Source organism: Schistocerca cancellata, chromosome 3 (genome assembly GCF_023864275.1).
Source record: "Schistocerca cancellata isolate TAMUIC-IGC-003103 chromosome 3, iqSchCanc2.1, whole genome shotgun sequence".
Classification (NCBI taxonomy): Eukaryota; Metazoa; Arthropoda; class Insecta; order Orthoptera; family Acrididae; genus Schistocerca; species Schistocerca cancellata.
Genome location: NC_064628.1, coordinates 88224713 through 88242484, shown reverse-complemented (window position 1 = coordinate 88242484; position 17772 = coordinate 88224713). Strand labels below are relative to the sequence as shown.

Sequence of the window (17772 nt, the reverse complement as noted above, 5' to 3'; positions counted from 1 at the left end):
ACACCAGTAGCAAAAAACAGTCAATACCGTCCCTGCGCGATAGCGATGAAAATGTTACCGATGATGGTGCCACTAAAGCGGAGTCACTAAATACAGTTTTCTGTAATTCCTTCACGAAAGAAGACGAAGTAAATATTCCAGAACTCCAAACCAGAACAGCTGTTAGTATGAGTGACATAAAAGTAGATATCTTAGGTGTTGCGAAACAACTCAAATCACTTAAGCGACGCAAGTCTTCCGGTCCAGATAGTATGCCAAACAAGTTTCTTTCAGAGTATGCACACACAATAGCGCCTTTCTTAGCAATCATATACAACTGTTCACTTGACGAAATGTCTGTTCCTAAAGACTGGAAAGTAGCACAGGTCACACCAATATTCAAGAACGGAAATAGAAGTAACCCATTGAATTACAGACCCATATCACTGACCCCAATCTGCAATAGGGTTTGGAGCATATACTGTACTCGAACATTATGAATCACCTTGAGGAAAATGACTTATTGATACATAACCAACACGGATTCAGAAAATATCGTTCTTGTGCAACACAGCTAGCTCTTTATTCCCATGAAGTAATGAGTTTTGTCGACAAGGGATATCAGATCGATTCCATATTCCTAGATTTCCAGAAGGCTTTTGACACTGTACCACACAAGCGGCTCATACTGAAATTGCGTGCTTATGGAATATCGTCTCAGTTATGTGACTGGAATTTGATTTCCTGTCAGAGAAGTCACAGTTCGTAGTGATAGACGGTAAACCATCGAGTAGAACAGAAGTGATATCTGGCGTTCTGCAAGGTAGTGTCATAGGCCCTCTGCTGTTCCTGATTTACATAAATGATCTAGGTGATAATCTGAGCAGCCCCCTTAGATTGTTTGCTGTAATTTACCTTCTAGTAAAATCATCAGACGGTCAATTCCAATTACAAAATGATCTAGAGAGAATTTCTGTATGGTGCGAAAAGTGGCAATTGGCACTAAACAAAGAAAAGTGCGAGGTCATCCACACGGGTACTAAAAGAAATCCGATAATTTTTGGGTGTATGATAAATCGCACAAATCTAAGGGCTGTCAGTTCGACTAAATACCTAGGAATTACAATTACGAGCAAGTTAAACTGGAAAGACCACACAGATAATATTGTGGGGAAGGCAAAATAAAGACTGGGCTTTGTTGGCAGCCGGCCGGAGTGGCCGTGCGGTTCTAGGCGCTACAGTCTGGAACCGAGCGACCGCTACGGTCGCATGTTCGAATCCTGCCTCGGGCATGGATGTGTGTGATGTCCTTAGGTTAGTTAGGTTTAATTAGTACTAAGTGCTAGGCGACTGATGACCTCAGAAGTTAAGTCGCATAGTGCTCAGAGCCATTTAAACCATTTGAACCTTTGTTGGCAGAACGCTTAGAAGATACGACAAACCGACAAAAGAGACAGCATACGTTACACTTGTTCGTCCTCTACCTACCTTACCAGGTAGTATTGACGGAGGACATCGAAAAAGTACAGAGAAGGGCAGCTCGTTTCGTGTTATCGCGCAATAGGGGTGAGAGTGTCACTGATATGATACGCGAGTTTGGGTGGCAGTCACTGAAACAAAGGCGGTTTTCTTTGCAGCGAGATCTATTTACGAAATTTCAATCACCAACTTTCTCTTCCGAATGCGTAAATATTTTGTTGACACCCACCTACGTAGGGAGAAATTATCATCATAATAAAATAAAAGACATCAGAGCTCGAACGGAAAGATTTAGGTGTTCCTTTTTCTCACGCGCCATTCGAGAGTGGAATAGTAGAGAAGTAGTATGAAAATGATTCATGAACCCTTTGCCAGGCACTGAAGTGTGAATTGCAGGGTAACCATGTAGATGTAGATGTAGATGTAGATGTAGATGTAGCGACGGGAGGAGGAGCTAGATTAATTGTGGTCCATGCAGGCTCTTCCAACAGTTTTGTCTTTGGTGCACTTTTAGTTTTTCGATCCAAAGGGAGAGGTGAGTGTCATGAAGACAAGCAACACACACTATTTGGTGAGTGGTTTGGGAACATTTCAAAACAGTTTTCTGTCGCTATAATAATTACATTGGACAATGCTCCATACCACTCAGTGATAATGAACATAGCTCAATCATAAACGATCGCGAAAGAGTTAAGGTTCAGTGCTACAGGCACCAGATGTTACCGTGAATATGATTATGAGGAACCTTCTTTTATATTCACTTGTTGAAGAAAATGACCCTATGACGCCCTCATGTGTAGTGGACGAAATCGCGAAGGAGCAGCATCATACCGTAATAAGGCTGCATCGTGTGTAATGCGTAAGGATCGCAGCAAAATGAGATTAGGTAAGACGCATGCAGTGAAATACACGAACTCATACTACTAGCGCGATGAATTAGCTGATAATTATTGTTACTGTGTACCCACTATCTCTCACTGTACAATGACTTGCGGAATTAGCTAAAGGAATTCAAGCTAATCCTTAGAAACAGACAAAAATCCTCTGAGTGTAGTATCCACAACAAATCATTACACATTTATAGGAATGAAGTACCATTCTGTGGCTATTGAAAGAGGTTTAAAGTGAACCGGATAGGTGATTGAAAGAGACAGCAATGTATGACAGACTTTTCTGGTCTTTATCGAGTCAGAATAAACGAAGAAGTTAAAGAATAGTTTGTAATGAAACGTGTGACACTCGTTACTCTTTTTATTGGTCGGTCCGAAGGGGTTACGGATATTCCATTGGCAGTTCAGGGAACGTATCTTAACAGTGAACGCCGAAAAGGATATTCACTATCCATAAAAATGAGGCAAACTAAAGTAAGAAAAACTAACCTAAAAGATATATCATCTCGAACTGTACAATGACTTTTGTCATTAGTCACATACAAAATATGACATGGCAATAATTTTACTGGATGCGAAAAGTGAAGTACAATTTTCATTGTTGTTGTTGTGGTCTTCAGTCCTGAGACTGGTTTGATGCAGCTCTCCATGCTACTCTATCCTGTGCAAGCTTCTTCATCTCCCAGTATCCACTGCAACCTACATCCTTCTGAATCTGCTTAGTGTATTCATCTCTGGATCTCCCCCTACGATTTTTACCCTCCACGCTGCCCTCCAATACTAAATTGGTGATCCCTTGATGCCTCAGAACATGTCCTACCAACCGATCCCTTCTTCTGGTCAAGTTGTGCCACAAACTTCTCTTCTCCCCAATCCTATTCAATACTTCCTCATTAGTTATATGATCTACCCATCTAATCTTCAGCATTCTTCTGTAGCACCACATTTCGAAAGCTTCTATTCTCTTCTTGTCCAAACTATTTATCGTCCATGTTTCACTTCCATACATGGCTACACTCCATACAAATACTTTCAGAAATGACTTCCTGACACTTAAATCTATACTCGATGTTAACAAATTTCTCTTCTTCAGAAACGCTTTCCTTGCCATTGCCAGTCTACATTTTATATCCTCTCTACTTCGACCATCATCAGTTATTTTGCTCCCCAAATAGCAAAAGTCCTTTACTACTTTAAGTGTCTCATTTCCTAATCTAATACCCTCAACATCACCCGACTTAATTCGACTACATTCCATTATTCTCGTTTTGTTTTTGTTGATGTTCATCTTATATCCTCCCTTCAAGACACCATCCATTCCGTTCAACTGCTCTTCCAAGTCCTTTGCTGTCTCTGACAGAATTACAATGTCATCGGCGAACCTCAAAGTTTTTATTTCTTCTCCATGGATTTTAATACCTACCCCGAATTTTTCTTTTGTTTCCTTTACTGCTTGCTCAATATACAGATTGAATAACATCGGGGAGAGGCTACAACCCTGTCTTACTCCCTTCCCAACCATTGCTTCCCTTTCATGTCCCTCGACTCTTATAACTGCCATCTGGTTTCTGTACAAATTGTAAATAGCCTTTCGCTCCCTGTATTTTACCCCTGCCACCTTTAGAATTTGAAAGAGAGTATTCCAGTCAACATTGTCAAAAGCTTTCTCTAAGTCTACAAATGCTAGAAACGTAGGTTTGCCTTTCCTTAATCTTTCTTCTAAGATAAGTCGTAGGGTCAGTAGTGCCTCACGTGTTCCAGTATTTCTACGGAATCCAAACTGATCTTCCCCGAGGTCGGCTTCTACTAGTTTTTCCATTCGTCTGTAAAGAATTCCTGTTAGTATTTTGCAGCTGTGGCTTATTAAACTGATTGTTCGGTAATTTTCACATCTGTCAACACCTGCTTTCTTTGGGATTGGAATTATTATATTCTTCTTGAAGTCTGAGGGTATTTCGCCTGTTTCATACATCTTGCTCACCATATGGTAGAGTTTTGTCAGGACTGGCTCTCGCAAGGCCGTCAGTAGTTCCAATGGAATGTTGTCTACTCCGGGGGCCTTGTTTCGACTCAGGGCTTTCAGTGCTCTGTCAAACTCTTCACGCAGTATCGTATCTCCCATTTCATCTTCATCTACATCCTCTTCCATTTCCATAACATTGTCCTCAAGTGCATCGCCCTTGTATAGACCCTCTATATACTCCTTCCACCTTTCTGCTTTCCCTTCTTTGCTTAGAACTGGGTTTCCATCTGAGCTCTTGATATTCATACAAGTGGTTCTCTTATCTCCAAAAGTCTCTTTAATTTTCCTGTAGGCAGTATCTATCTTACCCCTAGTGAGATATGCCTCTACATCCTTACATTTGTCCTCCAGCCATCCCTGCTTAGCCATTTTGCACTTCCTGTTGATCTCATTTTTGAGACGTTTGTATTCCTTCTTGCCTGCTTCATTTACTGCATTTTTATGTTTTCTTCTTTCATCAATTAAATTCAATATTTCTTCTGTTACCCAAGGATTTCTACTAGCCCTCGTCTTTATACCTACTTGATACTCTGCTGCCTTCACTACTTCATCCCTCAAAGCTACCCATTCTTCTTCTACTGTATTTCTTTCCCCCATTCCTGTCAATTGTTTCCTTATTCTCTCCCTGAAACTCTGTACAACCTCTGGTTCTTTCAATTTATCCAAGTCCTATCTCCTTAAGTTCCCACCTTTTTGCAGTTTCTTCAGTTTTAATCTACAGGTCATAACCAATAGATTGTGGTCAGAGGCCACATCTGCCCCTGGAAATGTCTTACAATTTAAAACCTGGTTCCTAAATCTCTGTCTTTTCATGTTAAACTGAAAATGGCGCTTCGTTTTGGCATTTACACATGCGGAATTTATTTGCTTTTTTTATTTTAAGAATGAAAGACATTGATTTATGTAACAAGGAAGCAACAACTCCAACACATTGCAGTAATTTGAGATATTGAGGCTTACAGTTATGTTCAGTGTTGAGTTCTTGGTTAGAATAACACACCGCGGGTCAGTCTACAGTACAATGATATTTTACGTCATTTTGCCCAGCCCTTTACCAACGACGGAAATATAAGAGCGATCAAATAAAAACCGAACATCCGCCACAACGGAGCAATGGAATGGTTTCATTCCAAAGTAAGCAGCACACGCGTTAAGACATTTATCCCACTAGGCAAAGTGACGATCAGTTTCTGTTCATTAGAACGCGGTCGGCCGCTGACAGGTCCACAACCGCACCCACTCTTGCACTTCCTCGTCCGACTGAAACCGACGTCCCTACAGACTGGAACCACGCTACTGCCACGGTCGCAGGTTCGAATCCTGCCTCGGGCATGGATATGTGTGATGTCCTTAGGTTAGTTAGGTTTAAGTAGTTCTAAGTCTAGGGGACTGATGGACTCAGATGTTAAGTCCCATAGTGCTCAGAGCCATTTGTAACATTTTTGAAACCGACGTCCTCACACGTCTTTCTTCAGGTCGCCAAAGATTTGAAAATCACTTGATGCATGATCCAGGCTGTACGTAGGATGTTGCAGTGTTTCCCAACCAAATCACTGGAGCGTAGCCTTTGTCCGATTGGCAGTGTGAGGACGTGCTCTGTCGTGCAACAGGATGATTGCGTCCGACAGTATTCCTGGGCGTTTGGACCTCATGGTGCATCATAATTTCTGCAAAGTGTCTTCATAGCGCTTCTTACTGATTGTGGTTCGACACTCGAGGACCTCGACAAGCAGAGGCCCTTGAAGTCAAAGAAGAACTGAAGTCAAAGAAGAACGTCCTCATAGCCTTACCGAAACTTGTGTGAACAGTTTTGCATTTCTTTAGTGAGGGAGATGTGGGACGTTTCCACTGTTGGCTCTGCCATTTGCCATCGGACTATCGGAATGGAGCGAGTAACAATGGAACCAAGAGCCGACGCTGAGCAGCCAGCATGAGAACAGTGAGGGCGTTTGCATGTCACACGCAATCCACAATCCAGAGACTTTTCGACTCACTTGATGGGAATTTTTGGAATCCTGCATGAACTCTGCTCTATGTGGTTACGTAGTTTCGATCATTCATTGGGTGAGATTGCAAACTGAACTCACTAATGACAAAGACTATACGACGGGCAATCGGCTCTCTGAAGGATGGAGTGGCAAAAAATAAACAAACCTGTCGAGCAAAGGCAGGCACGGGACCAGACTGTCGGTGAGCGAAGATAGAAGAGATCGATGAGTGAGAGGAGGACCGAGATACGTCTGAGGAGGAGTGATTTGTGGGCTGCTTTACACACTGTATTCCAGCTTTGCCTTCTGGAGGCACCTCACCCCCCCCCCCCCCCCCAGTCAGATCCCAGCAGTCGTTCCGATGTCTGTCTTCGCTTTGTGATATCCTAGTTTTTAATTCACTTCGGGCACGTGCTTCAATCTTTATGGGGCTGACTGTATATTCCTCATCTGACCTTAGTTCTCAAATATTCCACAGAAAGACTGAAACTGCCTCTACGAGACAATCGACGCAGACAGGAGACGTTGTTGTGCATGATAGTAACACCTCGTCGCGGCACCTCTGCGTGGTGCCATAACGGTAGCTGTCAACCAGCACAAGAAGGAAGGAGTTGAGATGGCCTGGATCGCAGCCTCAGAGCCGTGGATCGTTGGTTGGTTGGCCTGGGGGAGGGGACCAAACAGCAACGTCATCGGTCCCATCGGTCCCGGGAAGAATGGGGCAGGAACTCGGCGGTGCCCTTTCAAAGGAACCACCCCGGCAATCGCCGGAAGCGATTTAGATGAATCATGGAAAACCTAAATCAGGATAGCAGGAGCCGGGTTTGAACCGTCCTCCTCCCGAATGCGAATCCAGTGTGCTAACCACTGCGCCACCTTGCTCCGTCAGAGCCGTGGGACACGGGAGATGAAGGCTGCCTAGTGTGAATCAAAACGTTAGCTGACATTGCATCAGCACGAGTCCGAAGTCAACAAGCAATGTCGCAACCCAGAAAGATTCGAAGTTCTGACAACTGGACCGGAATATGTACACTACCAACAGTTTCTACATATCTCCCGTCGTTAATCTCCACAACAACAAAACAGGAACACTCGGCCCGAAACTCGGAATGGTTCAACGTGAAATCCTCAGCCGCGCACTGCAGTCGCACTTCCGAACTTTCTCGATATTTCCTAACGCAAGAAAAAAGTCGGTTAATGAAGGATCACCTTCTCTTGATTTCGACAATACACAACCAAACCAGCGGCCTCTGTCTCAGGGGGGCACAAAGCCACGAATGCTGCCAGCAGACTCCTCTGGTTTTCGAGCTCCAAACTGCTCCACCAAATTATTTAACATCCAAGGCTTTCGGGGCAGCCAGGTTCAGCAGCTACATGCAGGCAATTTCACTGTTTATTTCCCGCTGACGTCAGTCACTTTACTGCAAAACAGTGCCTGCCGCGAGGGCTTTTGAAACGTTTACTTCACAGCAGGTGCTTAGAGACACCAATCAGTCTACTACAATGACCAGCTCTTGAGTCAGCAGTTTAGGTCTCCTCCACAAGCCGCTTAGGGTGATTAGGGAATGAGTGGCCCATCACCTGGTTAACTTCCTTCCCTGGAGCACACGATAGCACAGAAACTAGCAAACAGGCAGAAAATCATATGTAATACAATGTTCTGTTTCAAATGGGTACCTTATATTTTTTCCAGTGATAGTATGAGGGCAGTAAAACAGTTTGCTTTCGAAGGCCCTACAGTCCAGAATCGGTATGCCCATAGCTGTGACCTCTGAGATAATCACCAGAGCGACACACCAGGGTGATAAAATACTGGCCCTGCTGCATGAAGATGTCCGCAACTACCAGCTGCATATCCTCGTCCCAAAGCATGCGTCGTCCCTTCAAGGCCTTTTTTTTTTAAGGGACCCAAAGGTGCGATAATGTTGTGGGAATAGATCAGGACTATAGGGCGAGTGCTCGAGCGTCTCCCACTTCAGGTGATGTAACTTCAGCGTTACGATATGGAGACGTGCGTTATCACGAAGCAGCACGGAACTTGGCGCATCATCCCACAATGACGGGTTTCGACGGACATGCTGCCGCGAACATATTCTTCATTCACCGACGGATGTCTACTATTGTTCGTCCTTCGGCAACCAAGAAAAGAATAACTGTAGACTGGTACTGTTTGGGCGCATTTGGTAATAACGACGCCTTAGTTCACTTTCCGAATTTACCGCACGCTCGTCGGAAATACACGAACTCCATACAGTTCTTTCAATTTGACATCAGTTATTGATTTTCCTACTCGGGTGGTACAGGAAAGCAGCACACTGATAGATAACGTTTTCATAGACCAAGATAAATTCAGTCAAATAAAAGCTTTTCCTATTGAGAATAGTCTGTCTTATCACGACGCACAGCTAGTTACAGTATATGATATAGCTCCATACAGTAATGCAAAACAGTCCTCCAAAATAGTGCGTTACGTTAACGATTTAACACTTCAGAATTTTAGGAAAAGCTTGCAACAGTTAGACTGGGATGAGGTGTATAGGAAACATGATGCTAATTTAAAATTTAACCTATTTCATGACACCTTTGTGAGTATATTTGAAAACAGTTTCCCTAAGAAAACAGAGAAATATAACTGTAAGAAACCATGTTAAAAGCCATGGCTTACTGAAGGGATACAAATTTCTTGTAAACAGAAAAGGTAAATGTATAGCTAGGAGGAGTAATGATCCCGAAACAATGAAACATTATAAAAACCTTGCACTGTATTAAGAAAAGTTATTAAAAAGTCCAGAAGTATGTGCATTATGTCTGAGTTTAGCACATCTGATAGTAAAGTTAAAACAATTTGGAATATTATAAAAAGGGAAACAGGGCAACCAAGAGCACAGGAAGACTTTATTTCTTACAAACACAATGAAAAGTTTGTTAACAAGAAGTTAGAAGTAGAAAACATTTTTAATAATCATTTTTTGAGTGTTGTAGAGAAAATAGGTTCCAGCTATTCATTGGAAAATGCAAGGCAGTATATGGAAGAAGCAGTACCTACACAATTTGATAAAATTGAAATTCAACCCACATCTCCTACTGAAAATAGGAAAATAATAAATTCACTCAAAAGTAAAAGCTCACATGGAATTGATGGTATTTCCAACAGAGTACTAAAAGCGTGTTCCCAACAGATAAGTAGGATTCTCAGCCACATATGCAGTAGCTCACTGAAACAGGAAATTTTTCCAGATAGACTGAAATATGCTATTGTTAAACCATTGCATAGAAAGGGGATAGATCTGATGCTAACAACTACCCCCCAATCTCAGTTGTGACAGCTGTATCCAAAATTATTGAAAAAGTAATGTATTCAAGAGTGGCATCACATATTTGTAAAAATGAAGTACTAACAAAATGTCAATTTGGTTTTCTGAAAGACTTCTGAACAGGAAATACTATATATGCTTTCACTGATCAAATATTAAATGCAATTAATAACTGAACATCACCCATTTTGTGATCTCTCAAAGGCTTTTGATTGTGTGAATCATGAAATTCTTCTAGATAAGCTTAAGTGTTGTGGTATGAGTGGGACAGTGCACAAATGGTTTAATTCATATTTAACTGGAAGAATGCAGAATGTTGAAATTAACAGTACAGATAGTGTACAAAAACCAGCAGAGTCCTCTAACTGGGGAGGTATCAAGAATAGTGTCCCACAGCGTTCAGTCTTGGATCCTTTATTGATCTTAATATATATTAACGACTTGTCAGTCTATATTCATGAAGATGCAAAGTTAGTTCTTTTTGCTGATGATACAAGTATAGCAATCACACCCAAGAAGCAAGAATCAAGTGAGGAAATTGCAAATAATGTGTTTCACAAAATCATTAAGTGGTTCTCTGCAAATGGACTATCACTAAATTTTGAGAAAACACAGTTTACAGTAATTCAGTACAGTAAATGGCATAACACCATTGATAAATATAGACTATGAACAGAAGTATGTTGCTAAGGTAGAATACTCAAAATTTCTGGGTGTGTGCATTGATGAGAAATTGATCTGCTGAAATGGTTAGGTTCCACTACTTATGCTATTAGGGTGATTGCAAATTTTGGTGATAAAGATATCAGTAAATTGGTCTACTACGCCTATTTTCATTCACTGCTTTCATATGGCATCATATTTTGGGGCAATTCGTCATTAAGAGAGAAAGTATTCATTGCGCAAAAGCGTGTAATCAGAATAATAGCTGGAGCCCACCGAAGATCACCTTGCAGACATTTATTTAAGGAATTCGGGATATTCACAGTACCTTCGCAATACATATATTCACTTACGAAATTTGTCATTAACAACCAACCCTAATTCAAAAATAACAACGAAGTGCATAGTTACAACACTAGAAGAAAGGATGATGTTGACCATTCTGGATTAAATCTCACTTTGGCACAGAAAGGGGTGAATTATGCTGCCACAAACATCTTTGGTCATTTGCCAACTAGTATTAAAAGTCTGACAGATAGCCAACCAACATTTAAAAGCATATTAATAGAATTTCTGAATGACAACTCCTACTCAATAGATGAATTCTTAGATATGAAGTTGTTGTTGTTGTTGTTGTTGTTGTTGTTGTTGTTGTGGTGTTCAGTCCTGAGACTGGTTTGATGCAGCTCTCCATGCTACTCTACCCTGTGCAAGCTTCTTCATCTCCCAGTACCTACTGCAACCTACATCCTTCTGAATCTGTTTAGTGTATTCATCTCTTGGTCTCCCTCTACGATTTTTACCCTCCACGCTGCCCTCTAATACTAAATTGGTGATCCCTTGATGCCTCAGAACATGTCCTACCAACCGATCCCTTCTTCTAGTCAAGTTGTGCCACAAACTTCTCTTCACCCTAATCCTATTCAGTACCTCCTCATTAGTTATGTGATCTACCCATCTAATCTTCAGGAGTTATTAAGAGAGAAAGTATTCATTGCGCAAAAGCGTGTAATCAGAATAATAGCTGGAGCCCACCGAAGATCACCTTGCAGACATTTATTTAAGGAATTCGGGATATTCACAGTACCTTCGCAACACATATACTCACTTACGAAATTTGTCATTAATAACCCATCCCAATTCAAAAATAACAAGGAAGTGCATAGCTACAACACTAGAAGAAAGGATGATATTCACTATTATGGATTAAATCTCCCTTTGGCACAGAAAGGGGTGAATTATGCTGCCACAAAAATCTTTGGTCATGTGCCAAATAGTATTAAATGCCTGAAAGATAGCCAACCAACATTTAAAAGCATATTAAAAGAATTTCTGAATGACAACTCCTTCTACTCAATAGATGAATTCTTAGATATGAAGTAGTAACTGCAAAAAAAAAAAAAAATTAATTATTTCGTGTAAAGAAAACTTATGTTAAAGTGACACGTTCCACATCATTGCGAAATGTCGTATTCATGATCTATGGAACAAGGATTAATGTATGTATGTATGCACTAATCGCTTGCTTGCATTTCGGTGCTTATACAACCATATTGGAATCGCGCTACGTTGAGTATAAGCTGCAGCAACAGCCTCAGACGGAAATTTTTGATCGACCCTTATATTACGAACGGTTCAGTGGCGGCGAGAGAAGAGAATAAGAGGAGACGGCAGATTTGAGAGACGGCACACGAACCTTCATCTCGCGCAGCTCCGAGGCGACGTCGCGGTCCGGGTCCCGCAGCCAGCGCAGAGCCTTCTCGGCGGCGGCGTCCTTGCCCACTGCCAGCAGGTAGTAAGGGGACTCGGGCATCCAGGCGAAGCACGCCACGGCCACCAGCGGCGACGACAGTCCGATGAGCGCCAGCGTCGCGTACGAAACGAACGGGCCCACGCAGTAGTCGACCATGAAGCCCAGCGTGTTGGACGCCTGGATCAGCGAGCACAGGCCCCCCCTCACGTCCGCCTGCGAATGCGAAGTCACACGTTAGGTGCGACTGCGAACCCTCGCAGCTTAGCACGACAAAATCAGAATTTGGCTTGAATCGCAAATTTGGTGTACACCAGAGTGTGAACAATCAGACGAGCATCAGTGAATTCTTATCTACATCTACACTCCGTAAACAGTTATACTGTATGTGGCGGGGGGTACATCTGGTACCACTCCTATTATCGCCACCCCCCACCTCTGTTCCATTCACGACTGACGCGTGGGAAGAACGACTATCGACAAACTTCTGCTTGAACTCTACTTTTTCTGATTTTTTTTCACGGCACATGCACTGCAGGAAGTTGTTCTATCCTTTGCTGAGGAGTGCTGATTCAATAATGGCTCTGAGGACTATGGAACTTTAACATCTGAGGTCATCAGTCCCATAGACTTAGAACTACTGAAACCTAACTAACCTAAGGACATCCACATACATCCATGCCCGAGGCAGGATTCGAACCTGCGACCGTAGCTACAGCCTGGTTCCGGACTGAAGTATCTAGAACCGCTCGGCCACAGCGGCTGGCAGGGGTGATGAAATACCGTTTTACAACTCAATGTTTATTACAGTAGCTGAACAAAGCACACTTCTGAGAGGGAATATCTTCACAACTTGATAACAGTAAACTGTATATCGTAGACAGTATCTCGAGGAGCACGGAAGGGAGTTCTGCACGGTCCTACAAGGCGAGGAGCTCGTAGGCAGCCATGGGTAACCACGACGAAGCGGTGCCCTGAGCGGCTGTCGAAAGCGTAGCGGAGGATGTGGCTCAGTGCGAAGAAGGCACTACAACACGGAGGGCGGCGGCAGCGACAGCGGTCACAGTAAGCAGGGTCCGTTGCGAAGACGTGAAGCGATTCTTGATCCGTTGGAGTCCAGGGCGTGTTTGGCCTCCCGACATGAAATGGCTGGGTCTGTACCCATGATGTGTATGGAGAGCCAGCGTCCTTGAAAACACCCTGTCTTTCCAATCATCCTTATTGATGCGGATTCGGGGGTTATGTTGTATTGGCCCCTGGGTAGATGACGGTAGTGGAGGCGGCGGCTATGATGATCTACATCTACATCTACATTTATACTCCGCAAGCCACCCAACGGTGTGTAGCGGAGGGAACTTTACGTGCCACTGTCATTACCTCCCTTTTCTGTTCCAGTCGCGAATGGTTCGCGGGAAGAACGACTGTCTGAAAGCCTCCGTGCGAGCTCGAATGTCTCTAATTCTACATTCGTGATCTCCTCGGGAGGTATAAGTAGGGGGAAGCAATATATTCGATACCTCATCCAGAAACGCACCCTCTCGAAACCTGGCGAGCAAGCTACACCGCGATGCAGAGCACCTCTCTTGCAGAGTCTGCCACTTGAGTTTGCTAAACATCTCCGTAACGCTATCACGGTTACCAAATAACCCTGTGACGAAACGCGCCGCTCTTCTTTGGATCCTCTCTACCTCCTCCGTCAACCCGATCTGGTACGGATCCAACACTGATGAGCAATACTCAAGTATAGGTCGAACGAGTGTTTTGTAAGCGACCTCCTTTGTTGATGGACTACATTTTCTAAGGACTCTCCCAATGAATCTCAACCTGGCCCCCGCCTTACCAACAATTAATTTTATATGATCATTCCACTTCAAATCGTTCCGCACGCATACTCCCAGATATTTTACAGAAGTAACTGCTACCAGTGTTTGTTCCGCTATCATATAATCATACAATAAAGGATCCTTCTTTCTATGTATTCGCAATACATTATATTTGTCTATGTTAAGGGTCAGTTGCCACTCCCTGCACCAAGTGCCTATCCGCTGCAGATCTTCCTGCATTTCGCTGCAATTTTCTAATGCTGCAACTTCTCTGTATACTACAGCATCATCCGCGAAAAGCTGCATGGAACTTCAGACACTATCTACTAGGTCAAAAATGGCTCTGAGCACTAAGGGACTTAACATCTGTGGTCATCAGTCCCCTAGAACTTAGAACTACTTAAACCTAACTAACCTAAGGACATCACACACATCCATGACCGAGGCAGGATTCGAACCTGCGACCGTACCGGTCACACGGTTTCAGACTGAAGCGCCTAGAACCGCACGGCCACACCGGCCGGCGATCTAATAGGTCGTTTATATATATTGTGAAAAGCAATGGTCCCATAACACTCCCCTGTGGCACGCCAGAGGTTACTTTAACGTCTGTAGACGTCTCTCCATTGATAACAACATGCTGTGTTCTGTTTGCTAAAAACTCTTCAATCCAGCCACACAGCTGGTCTGATATTCCGTAGGCTCTTACTTTTTTTATCAGGCGACGGTGCGGAACTGTATCGAACGCCTTCCCGAAGTCAAGGAAAATAGCACTTACCTGGGAGCCTGTATATAATATTTTCTGGGTCTCATGAACAAATAAAGCGACTTGGGTCTCACACTATCGCTGTTTCCGGAATCCATGTTGATTCCTACAGAGTAGATTCTGGGTTTCCAAAAACGACATGATACTCGAGCAAAAAACATGTTCTAAAATTCTACAACAGATCGACGTCAGAGATATAGGTCTATAGTTTTGCGCATCTGCTCGACGACCCTTCTTGAGGGCTGGAACTACCTGTGCTCTTTTCCAATCATTTGGAATCTTCCGTTCTTCTAGAGACTTGCGGTACACGGCTGTTAGAAGGGGGGCAAGTTCTTTCGCGTACTCTGTGTAGAATCGAATTGCTATCACGTCAGATCCAGTGGACTTTCCTGTGTTGTGATTCCAGTTGCTTTCCTATTCCGTGGACACTTATTTCGATGTCAGCCATTTTTTCGTTTGTGCGAGGATTCAGAGAAGGAACTGCAGTGGGGTCCTCCTCTGTGAAACAGCTTTGGAAAAAGGTGTTTAGTATTTCAGCTTTACGCGTGTCATCCTCTGTTTCAATGCCATCATCATCCCGTAGTGTCTGGATATGCTGTTTCGAGCCACTTACTGATTTAACGTAAGACCAGAACTTCCTAGGATTTTCTGTCAAGTCGGTACATAGAATTTTACTTTGGAATTCACTGAACGCTTCACGCATAGCCCTCCTTACGCTAACTTTGACATCGTTTAGCTTCTGTTTGTCTGAGAGGTTTTGGCTGCTTTTAAACTTGGAGTGAAGCTCTCTTTGCTTTCGCAGTAGTTTCCTAACTTTGTTGTTGAACCACGGTGGGTTTTTCCCGTCCCTCACAGTTTTACTCGGCACGTACCTGTCTAAAACGCATTTTACGATTGCCTTGAACTTTTTCCATAAACACTCAACATTGTCAGTGTCGGAACAGAAATTTTCGTTTTGATCTGTTAGGTAGTCTGAAATCTGCCTTCTATTACTCTTGCTAAACAGATAAACTTTCCTCCCTTTTTTTATATTCCTATTAACTTCCACATTCAGGAATGCTGCAACGGCCTTATGATCACTGATTCCATGTTCTGCATTTACAGAGTTGAAAAGTTCGGGTCTGTTTATTATCAGTAGTCCAAGATGTTATCTCCACGAGTCGGTTCTCTGTTTAATTGCTCGAGGTAATTTTCGGATAGTGCATTCAGTATAATGTCACTCGATGCTCTGTCCCAACCACCTGTCCTAAACATCTGAGTGTCCCAGTCTATATCTGGTAAATTGAAATCTCCACCTAAGACTATAACATGCTGAGAAAATTTATGTGAAATGGATTCCAAATTTTCTCTCAGTTGTTCTGCCGCTAATGCTGCTGAGTCGGGAGGTCGGTAAAAGGAGACAATTATTAACCTAGCTCGGTTGTTGAGTGTAACCTCCACCCATAATAATTCACAGGAACTATCCACTTCTACTTCACTACAGGATAAACTACTACTAACAGCGACGAACACTCCACCACCGGTTGCATGCAATCTATCCTTTCTAAACACCGTCTGTACCTTTGTAAAAATTTCGGCAGAATTTATCTCTGGCTTCAGCCAGCTTTCTGTACCTATAACTATTTCAGCTTCAGTGCTTTCTATCAGCGCTTGAAGTCCCGGTACTTTACCAATGCAGCTTCGACAGTTTACAATTACAATACCGATTGCTGCTTGGTCCCGCATGTCCTGACTTTGCCCCGCACCTTTTGAGGCTGTTGCCCTTTCTGTACATGCCCGAGGCCATCTAACCTAAAAAACCTCCCAGTCCACGCCACACAACCCCTGCTACCCGTGTAGCCGCTTGCTGCATGTAGTGGACTCCTGACCTATCCAGCGGAACCCGAAACCCCACCACCCTATGGCGCAAGTCGAAGAATCTGCAGCCCACACGGTCGCAGAACCGTCTCGGCCTCTGATTCAGACCCTCCACTCGGCTCTGTACCAAAGGTCCGCAGTCAGTCCTGTCGACGATGCTGCAGATGGTGAGCTCTGCTTTCATCCCGCTAGCGAGACTGGCAGTCTTCACCAAATTAGATAGCCGCCGGAAGCCAGAGAGGATTTCCTCCGATCCATAGCGACACACGTCATTGGTGCCGACATGAGCGACCACCTGCAGATGGGTGCACCCTGTACCCTTCATGGCATCCGGAAGGACCCTTTCCACATCTGGAATGACTCCCCCCAGTATGCACACGGAGTGCACATTGGTTTTCTTCCCCTCTCTTGCTGCCATAACCCAAAGGGGCCCCATTACGCGCCTGACGTTGGAGCCCCCAACTACCAGTAAGCCCACCCTCTGCAACCACCTGGATCTTGCAGACCGAGGGGCAACCTCTGGAACAGGACGAGCAGCCATGTCCAGCCGAAGATCAGTATCAGCCTGAGACAGAGCCTGAAACTGGTTCGTGAGACAAACTGAAGAGGCCTTCCGTTCAGCCCTCCGGAATGTCTTTCGCCCCCTGCCACACCTCTAGACGACCTCCCACTCTACCACAGGTGAGGGATCAGCCTCAATGTGGGCAGTATCCAGGGCAGCCACAGTCGTAGTCCGATCGGGGGATGCGCGGGACGAGCTGGCCGTCCCCGACAAACCCCCATCCGGACCCCCACAGTGAGGCCCATTGGCAACAGCCTCAAGCTGTGTGACCGAAGCCTGAAGCTGGGAGCGAAGGGATGCCAACTCAGCCCGCATCCGTACACAGCAGTTGCAGTGATGCAGTTGATGTGATAGTATGTGTGTTTATGAGTTACTTATGATTAGCGCCTGAATTGGCGGTGGATGGTAGTGACTGGTGCTCTCTGGTGAGGGGTTGTCATCCCTTCCCAGAGAGTGGATGAGTTGATGTGGTGATGCATTGGATGTTTCATAGAATTTTGATGTATTCTGCTTAATTAGATGATAAAATGACGGCTGTTGGAGCCCGGATCTATATCTGCGGAAGGATACGACGCGGTACCACATGAGCATGAGCATGAGCATAGTGCCGGCCGATAGCAGCACTGTGCGCTGTGGCTCACACGATACGTAGTTGCGAAGTTTCCTTCCCTGGACGTA

At 44.0% G+C, this 17772-nt stretch overlaps 1 protein-coding gene across 1 annotated transcript in view; it reads right to left on the bottom strand.

Annotated features, from left to right (window-relative positions):
* The window catches only part of LOC126176134 (facilitated trehalose transporter Tret1-like), a 65777-nt gene that overhangs the window by 35095 nt on the left and 12910 nt on the right, over positions 1-17772 (bottom strand). Inside the window, exon 2 of the mRNA XM_049923272.1 lies at positions 12033-12302. Coding sequence (XP_049779229.1) covers positions 12033-12302 — 270 coding nt within the window. The remainder of the gene's footprint in view (positions 1-12032; positions 12303-17772) is intronic.